The 23186-nt window shown below is 54.8% G+C and overlaps 2 protein-coding genes across 2 annotated transcripts in view; one reads left to right on the forward strand and one right to left on the reverse strand.

The window, feature by feature from the left end:
- Nucleotides 1–6783: 6783 nt before the first annotated feature.
- UQCC2 (ubiquinol-cytochrome c reductase complex assembly factor 2) lies at nucleotides 6784–21367 on the forward strand. Its single transcript, XM_070418767.1, has 4 exons — nucleotides 6784–6949; nucleotides 17687–17761; nucleotides 18696–18765; nucleotides 21193–21367. The coding sequence occupies exons 1-4, from the start codon at nucleotides 6812–6814 to the stop codon at nucleotides 21318–21320; spliced, it is 411 nt and encodes a 136-aa protein (XP_070274868.1). The 5' UTR covers nucleotides 6784–6811; the 3' UTR covers nucleotides 21321–21367.
- Nucleotides 21368–22115: 748 nt separating this feature from the next.
- Nucleotides 22116–23186, reverse strand: part of ITPR3 (inositol 1,4,5-trisphosphate receptor type 3) — a 63874-nt gene continuing 62803 nt past the window's right edge. Inside the window, exon 58 of the mRNA XM_070418764.1 lies at nucleotides 22116–22926. Coding sequence (XP_070274865.1) covers nucleotides 22858–22926 — 69 coding nt within the window. The 3' untranslated portion in view covers nucleotides 22116–22857. The remainder of the gene's footprint in view (nucleotides 22927–23186) is intronic.

Consider the following 23186-nt stretch of genomic DNA (forward strand, 5'->3'; position numbering starts at 1 on the left):
TTGCATTCTCTGGGCCCGTGGCGGCAGCGCTCAGTCAAAGCCTGCTGGTGGCAAAGGGAGGCAGTGGAAACCAAATATTTGCTAATTTCAAAGGGGAGCCCTAAATCCTGCTTTTTCTGAGCCACTTCGCTACTTGAGAACCTGGTCCCACATCAACCAACTCCAAAGCTTCCTGGCGTAGCTTCCAATCCCTCCATTGGCAGTCTGGGTGTGTGGGACTCGCCTGAGGACGAGGACGCGGTGGGAAGGCTCAGCTGGAATCTAGGTCTTTCCGGGCTGGCCAGCCCGTCACTAGCTGAGCTGCAACCACGCTCCGGAGCTGGCTCCTCATCCTGCCCACACGATGCCCCCTCTCTTGGCTACTCCTTTACCCCACTCTGCCCTTCACGTCTGGCCTTCTTCCTCCTCTGTAACTCACTCGAGGCCCAGCCCGAGTTCCCACCTCCTCCTGAAAAGGCCCTCAACAAAAGTGAAGTTTGTTGCAAGGGACAAAGCTCGCTGCAGGACTCGGGTCACCACGGTCTGGAAATCTGGGTAAGCTTTGCAGACTCAACAACGCAGCTGAAGGAGCCCACCCAAATTCTTGCAAATCTGGCCTGAGGGAGAAGAACAGACAGTTATGGAAAAAAGAGATGGGGGTATGTATGTATTCGACCTGCAACCTGAGTTTACCTAAAGATGACAAAACCCAGATATGCAGCCAGCAGCCAGGGTCCTTGTACGGAACATCAGCTATTCCCTGCTGTCCTGCTCAGCACTGGGGAGGAGCCAGCCCTGGGGAGTTTGTATTCTCATTGAGGAAGCAAGAGTCACACCCATGAACTGACAACAAACTGCACAGACAGTGCCCACGGGACAGGGTGGATCTGTGTGGTGCAGAGGAGCAACCCTGAAGTTTAAAGTTGAAGACGTCTGCTGAGAGCAGAGTTTTCACAGAAACGGTGGGAGGAGGTAAGGCTTCATCTGGACCCTGAAGGTGGATGGGTGGGGAAGGGGCTGGGGGACTGGTGGGTTGGGGAGTGGAGTGAAGGAAAAGTCCGGCATGTTCATGAGTCTGTGGACAGACCAACCCATTCAGAATGGGGTTTTGTGACTGGGAGTAGGAGAAATGAAGAGTAGAAAAATAGAGTGAGCCTAATGGTGGAGGCACTTAAAAATCTGGCCAAGTAGCTCATTCATTTGAGAGTTCTGTGATCTGTCCTTCCTTCCTTTCTTCCATCTATCCATCCAGGAAATATTTTCTGAGTGCCTGGTACATACAGCATAGTGCTAGGGCCTGTGTAGGAAACAAGGAAGTGTGAGGATCAAGATGTTACCCTTACACACCTTAAGACTTAGTAAGAGAATAAAGACCCTCATAGGAAAATACCACGGGTAGTCCGTAGGGTGTGGGGCATCTGCTCAGCTGTGTGGAGCGCTACCAGGAGAGCAGAGGCAGGGAGAGCTCGCAGCCACAGGGGGTGATCATGGAGGTGGTGTTTGAGCTGTGCCTTGAGAGGGAGGCAAGTGTGAAAGGTAAAAGGGCAGGTGTTCCAGGAATGGATTTCCAAGCACGGGAATGGGGACTCCAGCATTCCATTCAGGGATGTGGTCTGTGTTGGCCACGGAGGTTGATGGACAGGGGCACCAAGAGAGAGCAAGGTGGAAATGGAGAAACCCCAGAACATGAGAACAGAAAAGACCTCAGACCCTCCCCCATCTACAGCTCTCCCTCGCCTGGAGCACCTAAGAACCTCCATACCAGGAGGCTCCCGGGCTGGGGAGCTCTCTTCTTGTGTGAACTGAAGAACACACAGGTATTAGGGTAGACTAGCTTTATAACAAACCATCTCCAAATAGCAGTAGCTTAGCATTACAATCCAATGTAGTTGTCAGAGAGCCTCTGAACCACAGTCATCCAGGGACACAGGCTCCTTCCATCCTGTGACACCACCATCCTCACCCACAAGGCCTAAACGTTAGCCAGCATGGAGAAGAACATTCCATGGGCAAGAACCAGTCGTGTGGCCTTTCCCAGATGCCAAGGGGCTGAGATGTAGCTTAACTGTGTGCCTACGAAGAGGAAGTGGGTTTGATGAGAATCCAGCCTCTGTCATGACCTCTTTCTCCAAAACCCGCATGTTGAAGTGATACCGGACTTAAGAAGGGAGAAACAGAGACATAAAGAGCCAGAGGGCACATGGGGGACCGCAGGGGCCTGGCAGCACCAGAGCTGCAGTCCTGATCCAGACCCTTCCCCTCACCATGTCCTCATGGCGAGTGTGCCGAGTCTGGTAGATTTACTAGCATCTCCCCGACCTGCGTCCTTATCCGCCCCACAGGAACTCTCATCCTCAAGACAGGTGATGTGGACAGCAACCTGCTCCTGACCTCCTCACAGCAGTACAAGGCCGCCTGGGAGTCACCCAGCCCCACCTCCGTGCCCTGGAGTCCCCTGTGCGACTGAAGAGGCAGCTAAAGAACAGGATGTTAGTACAGCTTCTCCATCCTGCAATGTTGTCAGGAAGCCCTGGGCCTCCGGGCAGCACCCTGGCAGCCCATCGCTCTTGCCAGCTGCATGGAGCCTTTGAGCCCAGGCTGGAAAGGGCAGGAAGCAGCCTCATAAAACACTCAGCAGCAGCTCTTCAACATGATCTAAACTCTGACATGATTTAAATCTGCATCCTCTGTGGCCAAACACATAAAACACAAGATGAGGGAAAGATCTAAAATGAAGGCCTGGGTGCCAAGAATTAGAAGGAAGGGAGGGAGGGGGAGAGGGGGGGAGGGAGGGAGGGACGGAGGGAGGGAGAAGCAGCTCTGGGCAATGCCAAGCTGAGCGCACTAGGCAGGCTGTCTGCAGCCGCCGCCCGGGCCTTCTCATCACCATTGCTCAGAACGGCTCCCTTCCTACTCAGCTGCCCCGAAAGGGGACAGGAAGTCTGACAGCTTATCCGAGAACAAAACCCAGAAGCCGGCTTCTGTTTGCCCTTGGCCTTGCTCCCGCGGCCTCTAAAAATGAGAAGCTTATAGGAGCAGGGGTGAGGGTGGGAGCAAGTGGGTGAGGAGACCTGGCTTTCTATTCTCATGTTCTCTCCCAATTCTCTTAGTGAGGGGCCACCCTGAGCCAGAGCCTGGGGTTAGAGCGACTGGTGCTGTGAGGCGAAGGGGCCCGAAGGGGTGGCCTCTCTGGGTACATGGACCAGAGAGCAGAGTGAAGGGAGGGAGGCAGATCCAGGGCCAGATGACAAGATGTGTCAACAGGGCCGGGACTCTGGAGATGACAGGGTGCATGTCAGGAGCCCCCGAGGCCATCCAGCACCCCTCAAACCCCTGTGCGTCCTGAAAAGAGCTCTCCTCTACCGAGCCGCAGCCACCTTGAAGGGGTGGCCCGGATGCAGGTCCCGCCCACGTTTTATGGTAACAGCTGGGTGTAGCCGCCAAGCAGCTCCTCCAGGTGAATAAGCTGAAAGAAGAAAATCAGGCAATCGGGCCTTACAATACAGCTAAGTATTTAGTTCCTTTTAAATGTTTGTATTACTATCACCAGCACCACAAAACAACATTTTTGCTTTCAAGCGATTTACGAGTACATGTGCAATTCGGCATCTCAATTACTGGGGCCATCATAACGGGAAAACTGAAGCCGGATCTCTCCCTCCCTCTCCTCCCCTGATGCTGACGGTGCCTTGTTTCTATAAAAGGGGTCACAGCCCCAGAAAGCCCGGTCCCTCTCCCAGGGACTCTGCAGGTGAGCCCCGGTGGGATTTTCAAGGAGCCAGGCAGGGGCTGCATTCTGTGCTCAGTGGGGAATGAGTGACAGTTGGCACAAGGGTGTTAAAAGGGTCATCAACTCCCTGGGGGCTGGCACTGGCCAAGCCACATCCTAGGCCAGTGCCTATTAATGTGCCCAGAATGGCACTGGGTGACCCACAAGCCAGTGAGCCCAGACTTGGCTCCAACCACCCACAGAGACATGGGGGTATGGGGGCTGGGGACCACATAAAGCAAACCAGAGGGGACCCTCCAGCCCCTCAGGAAACTCCAACTCGCACAGAAACTCATCACGCATGCGGTCCACAACCGTAATGCTTCAAGGAGGCCGAAGAGGGCAACGGCGTGGACTCTGGAGCCGGCCAGCTGGGGCTCAAGCCCAGGATCTGCCATTTGCCAGCTGGCAACCTTGGCAAGTCCGTATCCTCTCTGGGCCTCAGTTTCCATCTCTGTAAAATGGAGGCAGTCGTGGTACTTACCTCAGAGCCACGTGAGGACTGAGTGAGTCAGTGTGTGTCAGGCAGCTGGCACAGCGCCTGGCACGCAGCGAATAGCAGTGCTAACTCATCCCTGAAGTCCCGTTTCCAGATGAAGATCTGAAGCGCAGAGCGATTAAACACCCCGCCCCAAACTGGCTGCCCCTCGCCTGGAAGCCGCTCTTGCCCCTCAGGGAGTCAGGTCTCTCACACTCAAGCCCCTCCACCACCCAGACCCCTCTCCCAACACTCTGCCTCATCTCTCCCTGACACTGATCACTTCTGAAATTAACTTGCTCAGTTAGTGAATGACTTCATACATATAAAGCACCATTACCAGGGTGAGTGTATGCTTGCTGGCTGTCTCCCCCCACATAAAGGTAAAACCCCCAGAATAGGGCCCCTGTCAGTCTCGCCCACCACAGTGCAGGGCGGTCTCATGGGTGTGTGACCTGTGAAGGGCCCCAAATGTGGTTTAATGCTCTCTATTACTGTCCCGAAATTCTCAGTCATTTTTTTAAATATATTTTATTGATTTTTTACAGAGAGGAAGGGAGAGAGATAGAGAGTTAGAAACATCGATGAGAGAGAAACATCGATCAGCTGCCTCCTGCACATCTCCTACTGGGGATGTGCCCGCAACCAAGGTACATGCCCTTGACCGGAATCGAACCTGGGACCTTTCAGTCCGCAGGCCGATGCTCTATCCACTGAGCCAAACCGGTTTCGGCTTCAGTCATTTTTTAACAAGGAGCTTCACATTTTCATTTTGCTTGGAGCCCCCATAAATTACACAGATCAGTCCTAGATGAATGAATGAATGAATGAATGAGCCCACATTCCAACCCAGGTCCAAAGCCTCACTACTAAACCACCAAGACAAAAACACGCCTCTGGTGAGGGAATAGAGTTGTGTGGGGACGTCTGAACCAGGGACAACCCTACCCTGACCAGAGATGCTTGCTGGGCAGGGGGCGGGGGGTGGGTGGGCTTCAAAGGAGGCACTGGTTTGGGTTTCCCCGGGTGCCCAGCTCTTCTCAGCCTCTCATTGCACTTGGGCTCAAGGGGGTTGAAAACCATTCACTGCCACCTAATGACGCTCTTCCTGTTGCCAAATACAGAGGGACCTCCGTCCCTGCCTCCCAGGAGCTGTCCTTGGCTAGTCAGGTGCTTTTCAAAGCCACAGCTGTGGTCGGACCTCGGGCAGAACACGGCTCAGGGCCCAGCACAGCCCTAGGTGCCGGGAGCTTGACAGTAAATAGATGCCACCCTGGGCTGCCAACAAAACAATGAGTCTGTAATTGCAGCTGAGGATGGAGCTGGGGGTACAGTCGGGCTGGGACATGGTGGGGGAGCCCTTGTGTGCATTTCCACTCCCCCTGAACTCTCTTTACCTCAGGTGGGCACCCCCTCCCTGAACTCACTCACCTCAAGTGGGCGGTGCACACCCATCTATTGAATGGGTCCCCGGAGGTTCTCATTCAATAGATCTTCACTCTTACCGCCTCCAGAACAACACAAAGCTGTTCCTTGTTAAAACCTCCCATTGCTCTCTCCTCAAATCAGCCTCCTCCCTCTTCCTCTCTCCCAATCCCGAGCCCGCCCTGCCTCTTGCGGCTCAGGGTCCTTCCATTCCCACTTCCCGAATCCTAACCATCCTTCAAGGCCCAGCCAAATGCCATCTCCTCCAGGTGCACCCTGATCTCTCCCCTGCTCCCCTGAGCAGCTAGAAATCTGTTTCTCCAAGCTCCCCAGCACTCTAACGCTTCAGTGCAAGGCCTTGGGCTCTGATCTGCGGGTTTGGGCTGTGTATTCACCCCCCTACTCAAGGCAGGAGTCTCCTGGACAACCCTGGACAAAGTAGGAGGTGGGAAGAAAGGCTGGGGGGAGCCAGGTGTTGCAGCCTCGAAGTCCGGCTGAGCAGGTCGGTGGGCGCAGAGGGTAACCTGGAAAGTGTGGGTATCTGTTGAAAAGAAAAATTGGGACATTCCACATGGAGATGTACAGTGAAGGCTTGGTTTTTAAAAAACGTTTTCCCGAATTTTTTTGCTCCAGCTGGGAAATGTGTTCTTCCCGGGGAAAAGTGCCTGGCTGGGGAGGAGCACTGAAGGAGGAGCTGTGGCAGCCACAGGCACAGGGGCTGCGAGGAGAGGATGCGGCAGGAGGCGGGGTGCGTGCTAGCCGCGTGTGCACAATGCCTGATTAAGTTCAAACACATCTTCATCCAATAACAACCTGCACTTACATGCAAATGTATTCGCTTATGCAAATTAGCACGGTTCTCCCAGGAGGGTTTTTTTAGTCTGGAGCTTGTGCAGTCATTGAAAAAGAGAAGCCAAGCTGTCCCTGGGGTTCTCCACGTCGGACTTGCCCTGGTTGCTGGGCCGGTTCCAGGAGAACGCGGCTGGTGAGGTCTGCGCGCAGACACAGGCCAGTAGCGCCCCTGCCGGAGAGCCGGGGCGCCCCAAGGTGCGCATGCTCACTCCTCCCCCGCCGCGCCCCTCCTTCAGGAAGCCTGCGGGCCCCAGTGCGCAAGCGCCGGCTGACTCCTCCCTCAAGGGCGGGGACAAGCGGGGCCCAAAATGGCGGCCGGCCGCTACCGGCGTTTTCTTAAGCTCTGTGAGGAATGGCCAGTGGACGAGACCAAACGGGGCCGGGACTTGGGCGCTTACCTGCGGCAGCGGGTAGCACAGGCGTTTCGGGAGGGAGAGAACACCCAGGTGACCGGACTGTGGGGTCCGCCGTCGGCGGCGGGGCGGTCGGGCGAGGGGAGGACCGAACGAGGTAGGGGTGGGACCTAGTAGTTGGCCGGCGGCGATGGCCGCGCATGCGCGCGCCTTTCCTCCTGGCGGCAAGTGCGCGCGGACCCCGCTGTCCCGGGGGAACCTCAGAGAGCGACGACCTATTTGTGCTCCGTGTTCCCCTCTGGCTGCACCTTGGAGTTACCGGAGCAGCTTTTTAACAACCTACCAGTGTCCGCAGCACCCAGCAATAGCAGATCGGCATCTCTGGGGTAAACGCTCCGGATGATTCAAGGTGCGGCCAGGTTGAGACCCACGCCGCCGGTCGGGATGGTGACAGTCACAGTCGTAGGCTTATTTCTCCCCTGACTCGACCCCCTACCTCGCAGTGTTGTGCACTGACCTCCGCAGGCCCCGCTAAGCTTTCCATGCTCCCCCGGCCCCTGTAAGTCCGTGCTGCAGCCGTGTGCCCTCAAGCCATACTCCCGGGTGAGTCCCAGACTTCCGGTCTCGCTCTCCTCCGGGTTGCTGCAGCGCGGGATTCATTCATTTGTGGGTTAGGTATTTATTGAGCACCCGCCATGTGCCAGGAACTGTGCGAGGTGCTGGAGAGACAGCAGTGAATCAGGGGAGGTCTTACCACATGAAAATTAAGTTTACATTTTAGTTCTGGACAAAATAAGCAAGGATGCGTACATAAGGCAGTCTAGGTAAATATGACTGGCCCTTGAACAGCTTGGAGTTAGGGACACCAGCACCCACCCCCAGCAGTTGAAAATCCATGTATAACTTTTGACACCCCCACCTGAAAAAAAATAACCTGTTGACTGGAAGCCTTACTGATACAGTCAGTTAACATATATTCTGTATATTATATGCAATATGCACTATATTCTTACAATAAAGGAAGCTAGAGAAAAAATGTTACTGAGAAAATCATAAGGAAGAGAAAATACAATTACAGTACTGTACATATTTATTGGATACTAGAGGACTGGTGCATGTGCACAGGTGGGGTCCCTCAGCCTGGCCTGCGGGGATCAGGCCAAAACCGGCTCTCCGACATCCCTGAGGGGTCCCGGATTTCGAGAGGACAGTTCTCGGGTGACGCACTCCGGAATCGGGCTCCCTCCTCTCTGGTTCCAGGTGCGTCACCCAAGAACCACAGCTGCCAAGTCACGGCAGCTTGGCAGCTCCTGTATTGAGTGTCTGCCCCCGGATGGTTGTTGTGCGTCAAAGCTACTGGCCAGTTGGCTGGTTGCTTAGGCTTTTATATATATAGATAGATATGGTCCTGTGTATAAGTGGATCTGTGCATTTCAGACCTGTGTTGTTCAAGGGTCAACTGTACTGTTATAGATATAAAAAAGAGTAGCAGCCCTGGCCAGTTTGGCTCAGTGGGTAGAGCGTCAGCCCATGGACTGAAGGGTCTTGGGTTCAATTCATAGTCAAGGGCATGTACGTCAGTTGCAGGCTCAATCAGCCCTGGACGGGGTGCATGCAGGAGGCAACCAATGGATGTGTCCCTCTCACATCATTTCTCTCTCTCTCTCTCTCTCTCTCTCTCCCCCCCCCCCCCCCACTCTAAAAATCAATGGAAAAGTATCCTCAGGTGAGGATTTAAAAAATTGAGTAGCATAATAAAGAGATAATATTAGTTATGATAATCAAATAAGGCCATACTAAGGAGGTGCCACACAGATTAGGCATTTCAGGCTGTGCAAAGGCCCTGAGGCAGGAAGCAGATTGACACGTTAGAGGACAGAGAGAGCCATGGTGGTTGGAGGGTATTGAATGAAAATGGAGTTTGCTAAGAACTGAGGTCAGAGAAGCCAGGCATGGTAGGATCTTATAGGCTGTGGTTAAGAGTTGGATTTTATTGTAAGGCCAGTGAAAAGCCGTTGGGGGTAGTGAGGGGACTGGTGTGACCTAATTTATGTTTTTTATGTTTTGCTGATACATTGGATGTGGGGTAAAGAGAAAGAAGAACCAAGGATAACACCTAGATATTTTTGGCCTGAGCAACTGGGTGAAAGGTGGTACCATCTACTGAGATGGGAAGGACTAGGTGAGGAACAGGTGGGGTGTGGAAAAAAACATCTCGAGTTTGGTGTAGACATGTTAAACTTGAGATACCGAGTGGCCTTACTTCCAAGTAGAAATGTCAAGTAGGTAGTGGGATAGCTGAGCCTGGGGCTAAGGCAGAGGTCAGCTATATGAAACGTGATACACACACACGCAGCCTGAAGAGATGACTTTTCAAAGTTTAGCCATGACCTATCAAAGCAGGAACTTGCTTTTTTTGTTTTCTTTTTTTGTTTGTTTGTTTGTTTGCAACTTAGCCCAATACAGAGCCAAGCCAGCTCACCTACTGGAGCAAGAACATGCCCAGTGACATCACTGAAACCCATCGCTGAGTGGGTGGTGGGCATGGATGGAGTGGCTCAGAGCTGGGGGCAGGGGGTGCAGGGGTCACACTGAGGGCCCTCATACCTCTTGGCTTTCGCTGTCCCAAAGCATAAAGATCTTGAAGGCAAGGATCATATCAAGTCCCAACTCTGCAAACGCCATAGACTTTCTAGGACTCTGCTCCCTACATAGTTTTAGTGTGAACTTCCTGAAAGTAGAGATACTGCCATTTTTATCCCCACATTCCCCGTAAAAGACACTGCATAAGTGTCTGAATACGTAAATGAATGGTTATGGCTGATGAGACGTATCATTGGAATCTATTGCAGATGTCGCAGAACTAGATGGAGAGGAAGTGAGGAGTGCGAGGGGGATATTTGTGTGTCCTGTGAAGTTGAGTGGTGAGAATGGAGTGAGAGCTCACTGTGTGGGGCACTGCAGGAACCGCAGATGAGGGACAGAATCTGGCCCCGACCACCAAGAGGCTGACAGTTGGGCAGACATGACTTTCCCTCTAATGAAAGTCAGGTGGTGAACGCAGCCAGCAGAGAGGCCAACGTAGGCGACATCCTTGGAGAGGTGAGAGAGTGTCGCCTGCACCTACTTGACTGATCTCAGACGAGCCAGAAGAGGGGGGTAGAGATGGTCATCTCTGTCTCACCAGGGAGACAGCTCTGATGAGTGGAAGGCACACAGGTAGCAGTCATGGCGCAGATGCCAGTCCTGGCTCAGGCCGTGGCTCCAGAGCAGCTGACGCACGCATCCCAGTGCTCATGGTGGCAGCAGGCCCTTTCCTCGCGACCGCTGTCCTGGGACCTCATCCTGATGTCACCTGAGACATGCTTGGGCTGAGTAACGCTTTGGCCGCTTTTGGAGGGAGCACCCCCTTCTGGAATGCAGGCAGCACCTGGCGGCACTCCCGGGGCAGCCTGGGGCAGTTATGCAGACCTTGAGGAGAAAGGTGGGCTGGCTGATGAGTGTGGCGCAGCCCCTGGCTATGCCAGAAAGACAGGTCTGGGAGGGAGGCAGCTCTGCTCCACAGCCTTTTTGTTCCTCAAGAGGAGAGGGGCGGGCAGCCCCTGGCCTCCTACGCCTTGACCGTAACACTGAACACTTTTGCTCGCATGATCTCATTTAATTTAATCCTTCGTGCAGCTGAGTCAAGTAGCCAGTGCTGTTTCCATTTTACAGGCCAGGAAACAAAACTGGAAATAAAACGTCGTGCTCAGGGGCCTCTGGGAGCTGAGTGGCAGGAGCAGCTGTCCGGCCCGCTCCACCGGCCTCCGTGGTGCCAGGTCGTTCCTCAGCGGCTGACCACCGGCACTGTTTCTTCTTGTTGTCAGACCTCTTCTCCCATAACCTTCAGGCCACTCCCTTCCCCTCACTCCCTGCTCACACCTTTTCAGACCATGCAGTTTGGGCAACGGACGAAGCATCTCCCTGTGTTAACCCACCTGCTTTTCTGTGGCCCAGCCGCTCCTCCCTGGTGAGGGTGGGAAGAAAGCTGGGCCTCGGGTGCGACAGCGCAGAAAAGCCAGATTCACTGGGAAACAAGTTCATTCAGACTCGAAACCAGAGTCCAAAAACCACTGCCGCCATTTATTCCACCTCAGGTTGGCCTTGGAGAGTCTCGCAGCCCACCCCAAACCCCCCCGGAGGGAGGGATGGTGGGAAGCAGGGACACACCAACACCTCTTACGCCCTCTACCCACCCTCTTGTGCAGCCCTGTTCACGGGGTTTGCCCCTTGAATACATTTTCCTGAAGAGAACACGTGTTCCCTGCAGCACCGAGAGCTTAATAAAAGAAGGCCCCCCCCCCCCCCCATGGGGGAGGTGGCGAACACGGTCATTGTTGACTTAAGTGCAGGGAAAGGAGCAAATCCTTCTAATGAGCTCATTAGGCAGCTTCCTAAAGAGCCCTGCCTGCACCCAGCACCCCCTCCCTGACGTGGGCACAGCTCTGAGGAACTGCCTGGGAAGGGGCACAGGAAGGGGCTCGCCTGCCAGTGGGTCCTTGTGAGCTACCCCGGTTCCGGTTCTGTCGGCCGTTGAAAGAAGTTGAACTCGGTCTTGGGCTTGCGTGCCATAAATGACATTCCCCGCTCAGAGCAGAATGCAGAGGTGTCACATAGCCTTGTTTTCTCAGTCGCCCGGTTGAGGCCTGGTCTGCGGCATTCTGCAGTGTGGCAGGGACCTGGCAGTGGTGGCGCCATCTCAACGTTGCTCACCCCCATGTGTGGGCCCCCTGAAGCCAAGCGTTTGAGGAATAGCCCAGGACAGGTTCTGCTCTTTTCAGTGATAATATCGAACCCACTGCAGGACAGGAGTTGTGAGAGAGAGAGTGGAGCTGGAGTGGGGAAGGCCGGTGGGACCAGGCTGGCACTCGTGCGTGTGCTCCTAGAGCAGGGGCGGGAGCAGCCCTGCCAGGGCATTAGGGGTGAGATAACGAAATGTTTGATCAAATATAGCAGGCTAGTTTTTTATTTTATATTTTTGGCAGGCTAATTTTTAAGTTGGTTATCTTGTATGGCCGGTGAATGATGTTAGATCCAAATGGCCCTTGGCCTAGAGCAGTGGTTCTCAACCTTCCTAACGCCGAGACCCTTTAATACAGTTCCTCATGTTGTGGTGACCCCCCAATTTCATTGTTACAAATTGAACATAATTAAAGCATAGTGATTAATCACAAAAACAATATGTAATTATATATGTGTTTTCCGATGGTCTTAGGTGACCCCTGTGAAAGGGTCATTCGACCCCCAAAGGGGTCGCAACCCACAGGTTGAGAGCCGCTGGCCTAGAGGGTAAACTCACTTTCAGCGAGTCTCCACCTTACTCAGAAATCTTGGGCTCCGCCCGCTGCCTCCTGGACCGGTGGCAGGCAGCTCTGTGAGGCCTTCATTGCCCTCTGGTCCCGGTGCCGGCCTGTGTGTCACCTCTCACCACACCCCAGCACGTGCCCTGCCTCAACAAGGGTGTCTTCTCATTGCCTCCCAAATCGGCCATGAAACGAGTGGTCCTTAGCTTGTGAGAACCTAGTGTACCACCGTCCTCCCCTAAACTCACGGCTCGCCAAGAATTTGGTGGCTTCCCAGGTCCTAGAAGCACTGCTAGGCTCAAGACCCTGCCTGCCCGGAACAGCATGTACCTTTTCATGCCTCCTCCTCCCAGTCACTCCTCTGACCCGTCCACCCAGGCCCAGGTCTAGCTCTGAAGTCTACACCCCTCAAAGGGTCGGACTCGCTGCCCCTCACTCTGAAGTGTCACTGCAGTGGAACTTGAGGCCCCCCAGCCACAGCGGCCCCGTTGGCCAGGCCTGGCGACCCGCTCCCCGCTCTGATTGTACCCGGCCGCCAGGCCATGTTTGATTTCTTAATTCGAGACGGTCTTGTTTCCTCCGTGATTGCAGTTTCTCCAGAGCTGAGGCTGGGTCTCCATGTCCTCCCACCGCCTCCTGGCGGAGCACTGTACATAATAGGTGCCCAAGAAATGCATTTTCAACTGAATCGCAGGGAATAGGCTCCCATAACAGAATGACCTCATTTCAGTTCATTACCAAGTCATGAAAACCTTTATTCATAGATCCTCCTGGACTGAATCCAGCTCTGTCTTAACTAGCAAAGCAATTTGCATCACCCTTTCCCAAAAGTGCTTATGAGTCCCTTTGTGTGACTAGAATAGGGGCCGATGCACCAATTGCCCGCACCACCCAAAATTCAATTTTGAAAATCAGAGTCCATGCCTGTGGCGGCGGCACATTTGTTAAGTATGAAAGTTTAATGTGGTGAAGAGAAATCTGCCACATTAGATGACGGCTGCACACGCGAAATGCAGAGCAGCCAAATAGAGCCACGGAGGGCACCTCGCCAGCTGAGCATCTATTTACTCACATTTCGGGAGCGGAGCTGACTTTTTCTTAATGTGCCGCTTGCCTTCCTCAGCAGCTATGCTCTTACTCCCAAGATGCCCGCCGTCTCATTAGGTGTGAATGCAAAATCAGGTCGTTTAAAGCTTGAACATAAGGACGTTTCCAAAAGTGCGCGTACGTGTCATCCGGCAAACTGTTCCCAACCCAGGAGTGCTGTGCTGGAGTCTGGGTAAGCGTAGGCTGCAGGTGTGGTGAGCCTCTGGAATTAGACAAGTGTTCCCCTGATGGCCTCTTACGTAGTAAGCAAGACTGTTCTTTAATTGCTGAGCTTGGCTTGGGTGTGACGGAACCGGAAGTGGCCGTGGCTGTGATAACTCGGCTAGACGTTGGCAAGTGCAAACTCATCACCTCCATGAAGCACTTCCACAGCCTCATAGAAACACCTCTGACCCCAGGTGGGAGGTTGGGTGACAAGTTCATTTTTGGTGATTGATTATTTACAGGCGTTGGAAGTGTTTGGTTCCTGCTCTGATTGTAGTGAGCTCCAGGCACTGTGTGACACATCTAACAGCCTCTGCTGCTGAAGGGATTTTAAGAGGTCACGAGAGCCCAGAGGGTCATGTTGTTTCACTCAGACCCCCTGCTCTTTGCCCTCCTGGGAGCAGTGCTCTGTAAGGTCTGTCCTCTCTGACCCTGCGGCCCTGCCCACCCCTGAGGGTTCGGAGGAGGTGGCTGAGCAGCCCTCTGGCACATCCCCACCCTTAGAGAAGTGAGAGAAGCAGAGGAGGAACTTGTGTTGGCAAGGTTTCCGAGGGCGAGGATCTGGTGGGAGCGTGGGTGTGCCGAGGACGCCCTGTCTCAGTGGACCCACAAGCAGTGGCAGGAGCCCCGGGGAGAGGTGCCGGGAGGAAGGCAAGTCGGCAGTGGCCGCCTCTCCTAAGAGCATGTTGGGGGGCGGCCCCTGGAGGGCGGCAGGCGGGGCATCCGAAGAGCAGAAGAGCAGGGGCCAGTGTTGGAGCCCCGCTGAGCCGACCACCAGGTACGATGCCCCTGAGTCTCAGGGTCTGGGCCGGGTGTGGGCAGGTACGCAGTGACATCTCCTTCCAGTTCCTTCGTCACCATTTCTAGCCACACCCCAGCAGTCACAGCAGCACTGATCCGCTGATCATGTCCTAACTGCCACTCCCTGGGTGCCCTGGACACGTGCTCCCTGGTCCTGTGCCTGGAGAGCCCGCGTCCTTCGGGTAACTCTGCTCACTCCCCACCGGCACCCTCTCCCAGGTCTCCCTGAACCCACCGCACCCTCATCCCACCATCACCAGCACCCTCCTGACCTCCTCTCCGTCTCCTTGTGTGGGCCAGAGCCCTGTGTCACACAGCTGTTGACTCCTAATAGTAACAAGACTAACCCCTCACTCCATGAGGTTGCAGGTCCGTCAGCACGGCATTGCCTCCGCCGCCCGCCCTCCGCTCTCAGAGGCAGGGCTATTATTATCCTTTCTGTTAGAAGAAAGGTTCAGTTGGCCAGTCGCTTCAAAAATGTCAGTACTTGAAAGACAAAGACAGGCCGAGGAGCTGCCTGCTGTGAGGAGACATGCATGTGACAGGTAAACGCAGTAGGCGATCCTGGGCCAAAAGGACTTCTTTTCCTGTAGAGATTATTCCTGAGCCCTGGACAGTATGGTGCAGTGGTTGGAGCGTCAGCCCACAGACCGATGGCTCTTGGGTTCAGTCCCAGGTCAAGGGCATGTACCTTGTTGCAGGTTCCCCAGCCCCAGTTGGGGCACATGTGGGAGGCAACCAAATGATGTCTCTCTTCCCTCAATGTTTCTCTCTCTTCCCACCCTCCCTCCCTTCCACTCTCTCTAGAAATCAATGGGGAAAAATATCCTCGGGTGAGGATTAAAAAAGTTACCACTGAGACAGAATTTTACCTGTGTGCACTAGACAAAGTGCTGTATCGGTGTGAAATCCCTGGGTTTGATCGATGAACTGTGGTTATAGGAGAGAAGGCCCTGGTTCTCTGGAAGCATACTGAAATCTTACAGCGTGAAGGGAGTTATGTTCCACTTTATTCTCAAATGGATCAGAAGAAAAATACATGTATGTAGACACACAGAATGATAAAGCAAATGTGGGGGACATTTTGAAGAGTCAGGGACAGGAAGAGATTAGGGATTTGCCCAACATCCCAGAGCTGGTTGGCGATGATGCCAAGATTCAGGCCCAGGCGGTTTGGGTCCAAGGCGTGTCTTTGAGACTTATAAGCAAACACATCTCTGCAGGTATGAAGAGAGCGGAAGTTGAAATGCTCAATTATGTTGTAGTAATCATTATAATATTTATTTTTAATAAGAGAACATTTATTTAGAAAGTCACAGAAGTAGAAGTGAGCTGTAGATAGAAGGGCCCTTGGAGCGTCGGAGAGAGAAAGGGGGAGAGGTGGGGCAGGGCACAGCGCGCCCCACAGAGAGCCGCTACCGAACGCTCTTTAAAACCCGATGTCTCCCGTGCCTCTGTCTCCACGTTCGCTCTTGGCTGTGCACGCCCTGCCAAAGACACAGGCTCCCACTCCCCTTGGAGTGGGTGCTGCAGACTTCTGGGCTTTCCCTGGAAATGCCGCCCCCCCCCCCCCCCACACACACACACACACCCCTTTCCCACCCCCGCATCCAGCAGGGACTCAGCTGTCACAGTCTCCCATCAGTTCCTTCTTTCCAATCCTTAGCCCCAGTCCACTCAGATAATGCCTTTGATTATTACCCAACAAACACTGCCTCCTCAGCCCATAATCCCCTGGCCCTTCTCGAGATGAGCGGCTGAACCCCGGCGCGGGTCAGGTGGAACTCAATGGCGGATCATCTTGTTGTTGGCCCTAAAGTGGGGACCTCATTTGACACGCACAGAGGCAGAAGCGAGCGGCCTTATTAAGACACTTAACTACTGATTTATTTGTGCTCTGCCTTCTTCGAGAAAGGATTTAAGTTGGAAAAATCCAGCATTTGAATTCTGGCAAAAAACATAACAGAGAAAGTTTTGTTCTGGGGAGCTTTCAGAAGTCTTGGCTGAATAACGTACGGAACTATAGATAAATAATAGCAAGGGCAGGGGAGGGGAGCTGAAGCGCTGTCTTGGGCACCCAGAATATTTCTTCGTTTTTGTTTTTAATATATTTTTATTGATTTCAGAGAAGGAGAGGGAGAGATAGAAACATCAATGATGAGAGAGAATTGTTGATTGGGTGCCTCCTGCACACCCCCGGCCACCTGCACAGAACCCCGGGCATATGCCCTTGATTGGAATCGAACCCGGGACCCTTCCGTCCCCAGGCCGACGCTCTGTCCACTGAGCCAAACCAGCCAGGGCCAGAACATCTCCCTACTTTCCCCTTCCTACTCTCAGGGCCTCCGTGTCCGGGGCCTCGCCCTTCCCAGCAGGACCTAACCTCACTCCCTCTTAGTTTCCCTCAGTGCAGCCACCTCGGCTCAGCACACTTGTTTCTGCATGTTCTTCCCTTGCAGATTTCAACAGCTCCCCCTCTCCACAGTTGAAGGCTCAGATGAGTTTCTTTGTGTTTCATAAGAGAATCTTTATGATACATTCCACACTGAAGGTTTAACTCAAAGAGCTCTTTCTTTTCCTCTGCCCAGGTTCTCTACCTGCACGCTCAGACCCTCCGCCAGAGGGCGGGCTAACGCAGACAGCATTCCTGCCTCCCCTGCCTGGCTCACCCACCCCTCCACCAGCAAGGCTCCCTCCCATGTATCCTTCAGAGCCCAGCTTAGTCGAACTCTGCCGTACACTGACCGCCCACACCTGGGGACACACCCTCCTCCGGCTTCCTGGAACCCACACTGCCCCTAGCACCCCCTTATGTGGTGCGCCCTTCCTGTGTTATATGTTTACTAGAGGTCCGATGCACGACATTCCCTTGCTGCCGGCACCAGCTTCCCTCTACCAGGACCTGGGCTTCCCTCAGCCCGCTGGTCTGGTCGGTGGCCTGGGCCTCCCTCTGCAGGGCGATCATGAGGCGATGGCCAGACCCCCAACCAATCGCATCGCACCTGCCTTGGCTGGCCTGGCACCAGTGGGTGTCATAGTGTGGTCCTTGTTCCACTGTTCGCCGTTCGGTCGATTTGCATATTATGCTTTTATTACATAGGATGTGGCGTCTCCCGCTGCAGCTGGGGTGGTGGTTCACAGGGCACAGATGCTTGAATGTTTCTTTGCCAGCTGGTGGAAGTTTTTCTCTGGTTGGGGAGTGGATGAGGTGGAGCCATTACCCCATGAAGGTGATTTCTAATAGTGGGGAGTGAGGGGAGTTGGGCAGGTGAGCTGCTGGCCATCCTCAGGGGACTGCCTCTTGGAGGGTCCTGGGAGGGACTGGCTGGCAGGCAGGGCCTGCTGGCTCACTGCCTTGGGGTTCCTTGTGTTTCAGGTGGCAGAGCCTGAGGCCTGCGATGAGATGTACGAGAGCTTAGCACGACTCCATTCAAACTATTACAAACACAAGGTGAGTGGGCAGCCTTTCATGTCCCCCGCCCTCTGACCTATAAGAACAAGTGGAAATCTGATTACACGGTGTTTTGTAAAGAATGCCGGCTTTGCTACTTTCAAATGTAACCAGTAATTTCAAGCAGGCCAACAAAGGCACCTCATGGAGGCTTTCAGGTCACTTAAGTAAACGCTATTTATAATCTTGAATAAAAGCCGTGTAATGTATATGCCAGTGTGGGCTTCTGGGCGTGTTTGGTGACTTAGAGCTGAGATTCTCCGTGTGCTCTGGTGAAGGTGCACCTCCCCCCCTCCGCCCCCCGCTGACAGGTGGGTGATTGGGCACCCTGTCACACCCCCACCCTCGGCCTTTCATGATTTCTGTCAGATCCCACCGAGTGTGGTTTTCAGGCTTGAAACTGCGCAGTAATTCCCCACATATGCAGGGTGGGGCCACGTAGGTTTAGGGTGTGAGTACGAGAGACACAGAGATTACTCTTGTGTTATTACTTATCAATTATTGTGTTATCTTCCATGTGAGCAGCCAAACCTACCTGTCCCCATGGCCAGTGCCTCGCCTGCGTGGAAGAGGGTTACTTCTGAGTCCTCGCAGCTCAGTGTGTGGCTCAAGAGCAGCAGCAGGGGCATCCCCTGGGAGCTGGTTAGAGACTCGTGGGCCCAGCCCGATCCTGAGTGGCAGCCTGCACTTGCCCAGAGGATCCTGTGCGTGTTCAAGTGGGAGCCGCCCGCCGGCCACAGATGATGCCCGTACTTGCGAGGCCGCATCTGGGACTCCAGGTGGCGCTGCTCTTCCACCTGCCGGGCCTCTGGTCTCTAGACACTCCGGTGGCCCAGTGCCTGCAGTCAGAGCCCGGCTTCTCCAGGATGGCAGGTCCCAGGTTGTGCTGCTGAACTAACCTTCTCCCCGCTTCTCCCCTCTGCCCTGCGACCAGTACCCTCGCCCGCGGGACACGAGCTTCAGTGGCCTGACCTTGGAAGAGTACAAGCTGATCCTCGCCACAGGTACGGGCGCAGCGGCCTCGGGCTTGCTTGCAGGTGGTTCTAATAAGACCCTCTGCCTGTGGGACACTCGAGGAGCTTCTGAAGCGACAGCCCTTACACTTTGGCCATAGACTATGGAGAAGGTCAGCAGCATTGTTTTAAAGAGAAAATCCATCCTTAGAGCTTTTAAAGTCAAAGCTGAGCAGCAGGGACAGGGGAATGCGTAGTCGCCAAAAGGAAGTAGTTGAAATCAGGATGGAAGGAAAATCATTTTATTTGTATGGTCCTAAGAGGGCTGTATAAACAATGAGGGCTCTGATTAAAACAAAAAGCCATTCAATACACATGGATGGAGCTATCCACTACGCCTTATCTGGCCCAGGGGACCTGGTCTGTGGGCTAGATGTGGGTTTAACTGGGCATGTTTTGGAGTCGTTGATAGACTGTGATTAGCAAGAAAGGAAATACCCAGGCCAGCCCAGCCCTCCGCACTTCCGCACCTCCATTGTCACTGACGGGGAACCCTGGGTTGAAGTAGGCAGGTTCTGGAAAATTACTATTTTTATTTGCAAGGATATCATATACAAAAATAGGCTACCCTTTTCTGAGGGCCTGGCCCTGAAACATTCACCTGCGGTGGTGCTCCAGACATTTCTCTTTCCTGCTCCTCTGGCAGTCAACTGCGTGTTAGGATTTGGCATTCCAGAAAACTTACCTTCCGAGCAGACGCACACCTGGTGGTGTCACCTGCTGTTGTATCAACGCTGTCCTGTTTTCATTACAGTGCCCTGGGAAACTGGGTAGATTTTTTTCCAGGCAGGATCTTGAAATTCCCGCATTGATGCCCAAGGTCACTGTGAGGACTTGGAGAGTTTCAGCCAAGTTTGAACTTGAAACTAGAGAGGAAACAAGCTCTCAGCCTCTGCCCTTCGTTGACCTCAGGCCGCAGTGCAGAGGTGCAGGCTCCCCTCCATCGGCCTCCCGGAAGCCTGCTGCCCGCTCCCCTTCACAGCAGTCCTCAGAGCCTTGTTGTGACTGTCGGTCAGCGTTCCAGATGTCTCCTCCGAGGGGCAAGGAAACACCTTGCAGTGTCTGTAGTGAGAGGGTTTGAGGCTGGACCACTGACTGTGGCCTGGATCCCAAGTGTGTCCACCTTGGGCTTGGGATCATGGGAGACTAAAGAGCCTCATGGCTTGTAGTGGGCAGGGGTTCAGCCCTCAGCATCCAGCTTTGTGCCCCACAAAGGGACCTGGACTTCTGGGCTGAGGGGCCGTGTGCCCTAATTGTCAAGAGACCACGAACAGTCAGTGTTAGTAAGTAATGTGTTACCTTTTGTTCCAAAAAGCCATTCCTTTTCTCTACAAGTTTTATTAACAGTTAAAAATCCAGGCTGTGAAATTTAGACAATATTATGGGGAAATCTAAATTTAATATACAGGTAAGATTAGGTATAGACTCTTAGCCCTGGAGAAACTTTAAACCAGTGGTTCTTGACGGGGCAGTTTTGGCCCCTGGGGGATATGTGGCAGTGCCTGGAGATGTTTTAGTTGTCACAGCTGGGCGTGGGGGTGGAGTCGGGGTTGCTTCTGGCATCTGGTGGGTAGAAGCTAAGATGCTACAACGCACATCCTACAATGCACAGGTCAGCGCCCCAACCCAAATGTCGATAGTGCCAAGACTGAGAAACGCAGCGTTGGTTCCTTGGGGGCTGTGTGTGTGCGCGCGCGCACCCTCACACTTAAACAAGGCGCCCATGGCCTCCCACCAGCCCCCTGCTGCCGTCACAGCCATGCAGGTGGCCCCTCTCCTTGGGTGCAGGTCAGGTGCCCGGCAAGCTGCCTCCATGATTGCCTTTCATCCTCACAACTTTTGAGGCAGGTATTTTCTCTCTACTTTGCAGATGAGGAGCCTGAGGCTAAAGGGTAAAGGGGTTTGTTGGAGGGGAGCCAGCGGGGAATGATGGGCAGGGATTCTGTGAAGGTCCGTCTCCCTCCCGGTGCCTGCTCAGCTCAGCACGGGGCCCCACCGCGCTCGGGTTCAGATCCCCCCTCTACCTCTTCCTGGCTGTGCGACCTGAGCAACTTGCTTAACCTCCCTCTGCCTGTTTCTACCCCTGAAAAATGGAGACAGTCGGGTGTGTGGCATAGGCCAGGCTTTGCCTGAGCCACACACACCTTACTGTCTCCATCGGCCCACGCACGTGCAGCCCAGGCATCGAGGGCGTGGCTTGGTGCTGAGTGGGAGGGTGCGGTGTGCTGAGCCCGGCCCTGGTACACAAGTGCTCAGTCCACGCTGGCGGTTATTTTCCCGTGACCTGACTTGCTTTTGAGAAGTTGGGTCTACACGTCCCTTTTTCGGGGACAGACTGTGTGAAAAAGAAGGGCTGTGGGGCCAATACCCGGCCTCGGATGTTAGACGTCAGCCTCCTTTCCGTCTTGCCCTTTGTAGACACCCTGGGGGAGCTGAAGGACATGAATAAAGGCTTGTGGAAGAAACTGCAGGAGAAGTTCTCCGCCAGGAGTCCCGAGGAGAAGCAGAAGGCCTGGGCTCAGTCCTTATCTCGCCCGCGGACCTGAGTGGAGTCTGTGTATTGCCGTCATAAATAAAGCTCCCTGACCCCCGCGCCGCTGCTTGGGACTCAGCCAGCCCCACAGAGGACGCCGCGCTGCCGTTACAGGGAAAGCTGCGCCCGAGCAGGCAGCAGCCCACGGTCAGGGTGGGACTTCTCCAGGGGCGAGGAGGCAGGGGCTCCAGCCCAGCCTGGGAAGGGAAGGGGCCGGGCCTCCAGGCCAGGGCTTCCTGTGTAGCTGTAGGAGCCCCTGGGGGTGGAGGTGGGGGGCAGGTAGGTCTGGCTGGGAGCTCCTGGGAAATAGCCAAAATTAGCCAACCTGGAAGAAGGCAGGGGGTCGGCCCCGTGCCCAGGCCTCAGAAGGACAGAGCTGGTCCTCTGCCCCAACCTTGCTGGAAACCTGTGTCTGGTTGGTTTAAGGGGCAAAGTGGAGCTACAGACAGCCGTGGCCAGGACCTGGGGCTGTGGTGGTTTCTGTGGGAGGCCAGGACACACGGGCCACCTTTCCGCTCCATGGAACCTTAGCTCTTACTGGGGCCTTCACATTTCGGACCTGAGCTGTGAAGGGCGGGCAGGACCCACAGCGCTCATGGGGAGAAGCCAAGTGGGCTCCAGTGCTGGGACACACACGACAGGCACAGGGCATGACCAAAACCGGCGATACCAGTACCCCTCCAGCTCGTCCGGGGACCCTGTGTGCAGTCCCCGGCGGCGGCTCAGCCTCTCCCAGGGCCAAGGTGAGGCCGGGACAGGGGGCCACGTCAGCCCCCACAGCCCCAGGGACCAGAGGAAACGGCAGCCCTTTCTAATGAACTATATTTCTATTAATTTATTTAGGTAATTAACATATTAGTTCTCAGGCCAAAGGATTTGTAAAACATTACACCAAAAGGAGAAAAACAAGCGGTCAAAAACCAGCCCCAGAGGCCGAGGAAGAGGCAGGGCCCAGGAGCAGGGCCTCCACCCTCGGCCGGCAGTCCCCTGGGGCTGGGGCTGGGGCTGGGGCTGGGCCACGCCAGGGGCAGCCGGGACACAGTCTGCACTGTCTATGGCAGACCTGAGGCACGGGAGGCTGCGGGGCTGGGCACCCGGGAATAAGTTAAGTAACAGCCCTAGTGTCCCAGCAACAGCATCACGGCTCCTCCCCCGGAGGCGGGCAGCAACCAAAATGTAGTGCTTGGAATAAAGAGGCGAGCCCACTCCTAATCGCCCCCCAGGAGGAGTAGAGGAATGTCAGTTACTGCTTTAAGGGACAAAGCAATCCTCTGAGAGGACGTCTTTAAGGCAATAAGGTAAACCGAGTCCCAGTGAGTTTCTGAGTCCTAAGGGCTCCAGGTAGGGCTGGCAGCTCTGAGGCTCCCCCTCCGTGCTGGCCAGCACCCGGGTTGGCTCGGGGGAGTCTGGCAGAGCAGGAGCTGGAGGCTGGGTGGGCACCTGGCCTCGAGCTGGTGGGCTGGCTGGGCCACCCGACTGAGAGAAAGGCAGTGTTCCCAGCCACAGCTCGGTACCAGCGCCCGGCGCAGGCTTCGGCGGGTCTTGTGCGCTCAGCGGCTCATGCAGTTCTGGACGTCCACAAAGCCCAGGCGCTGCCTGCGTTTCCGCTGCTCGGTCATCTGTGGTTAAACGATGCCAACAGGTCAGGCCCCCGGCACCCTCTGCACAGGCACTGCCGAAGGGCTGGCGCCCACCTTCCCACCATGGGCCCCGCTGCCGCTCAGCACTGGCGGCCGGCCAAGGCCCTCAGGGCAGCAAGATGTAGCCCCAGCCCCTGCTTTGTGCAGCTGGGAAGCCGCCCCACCCAAAAGGGGCTGCCTCGCCTCTGCCGCTGCCCGATGGAGGGGGTGCTGTGTCAGGGGCTGGGGCTGGGCTGCCA

Source organism: Myotis yumanensis, unplaced genomic scaffold, assembly GCF_028538775.1.
Source record: "Myotis yumanensis isolate MYYU_CA2020_CCGP unplaced genomic scaffold, mMyoYum1.0.hap1 SCAF_6, whole genome shotgun sequence".
Lineage (NCBI taxonomy): Eukaryota > Metazoa > Chordata > Mammalia > Chiroptera > Vespertilionidae > Myotis > Myotis yumanensis.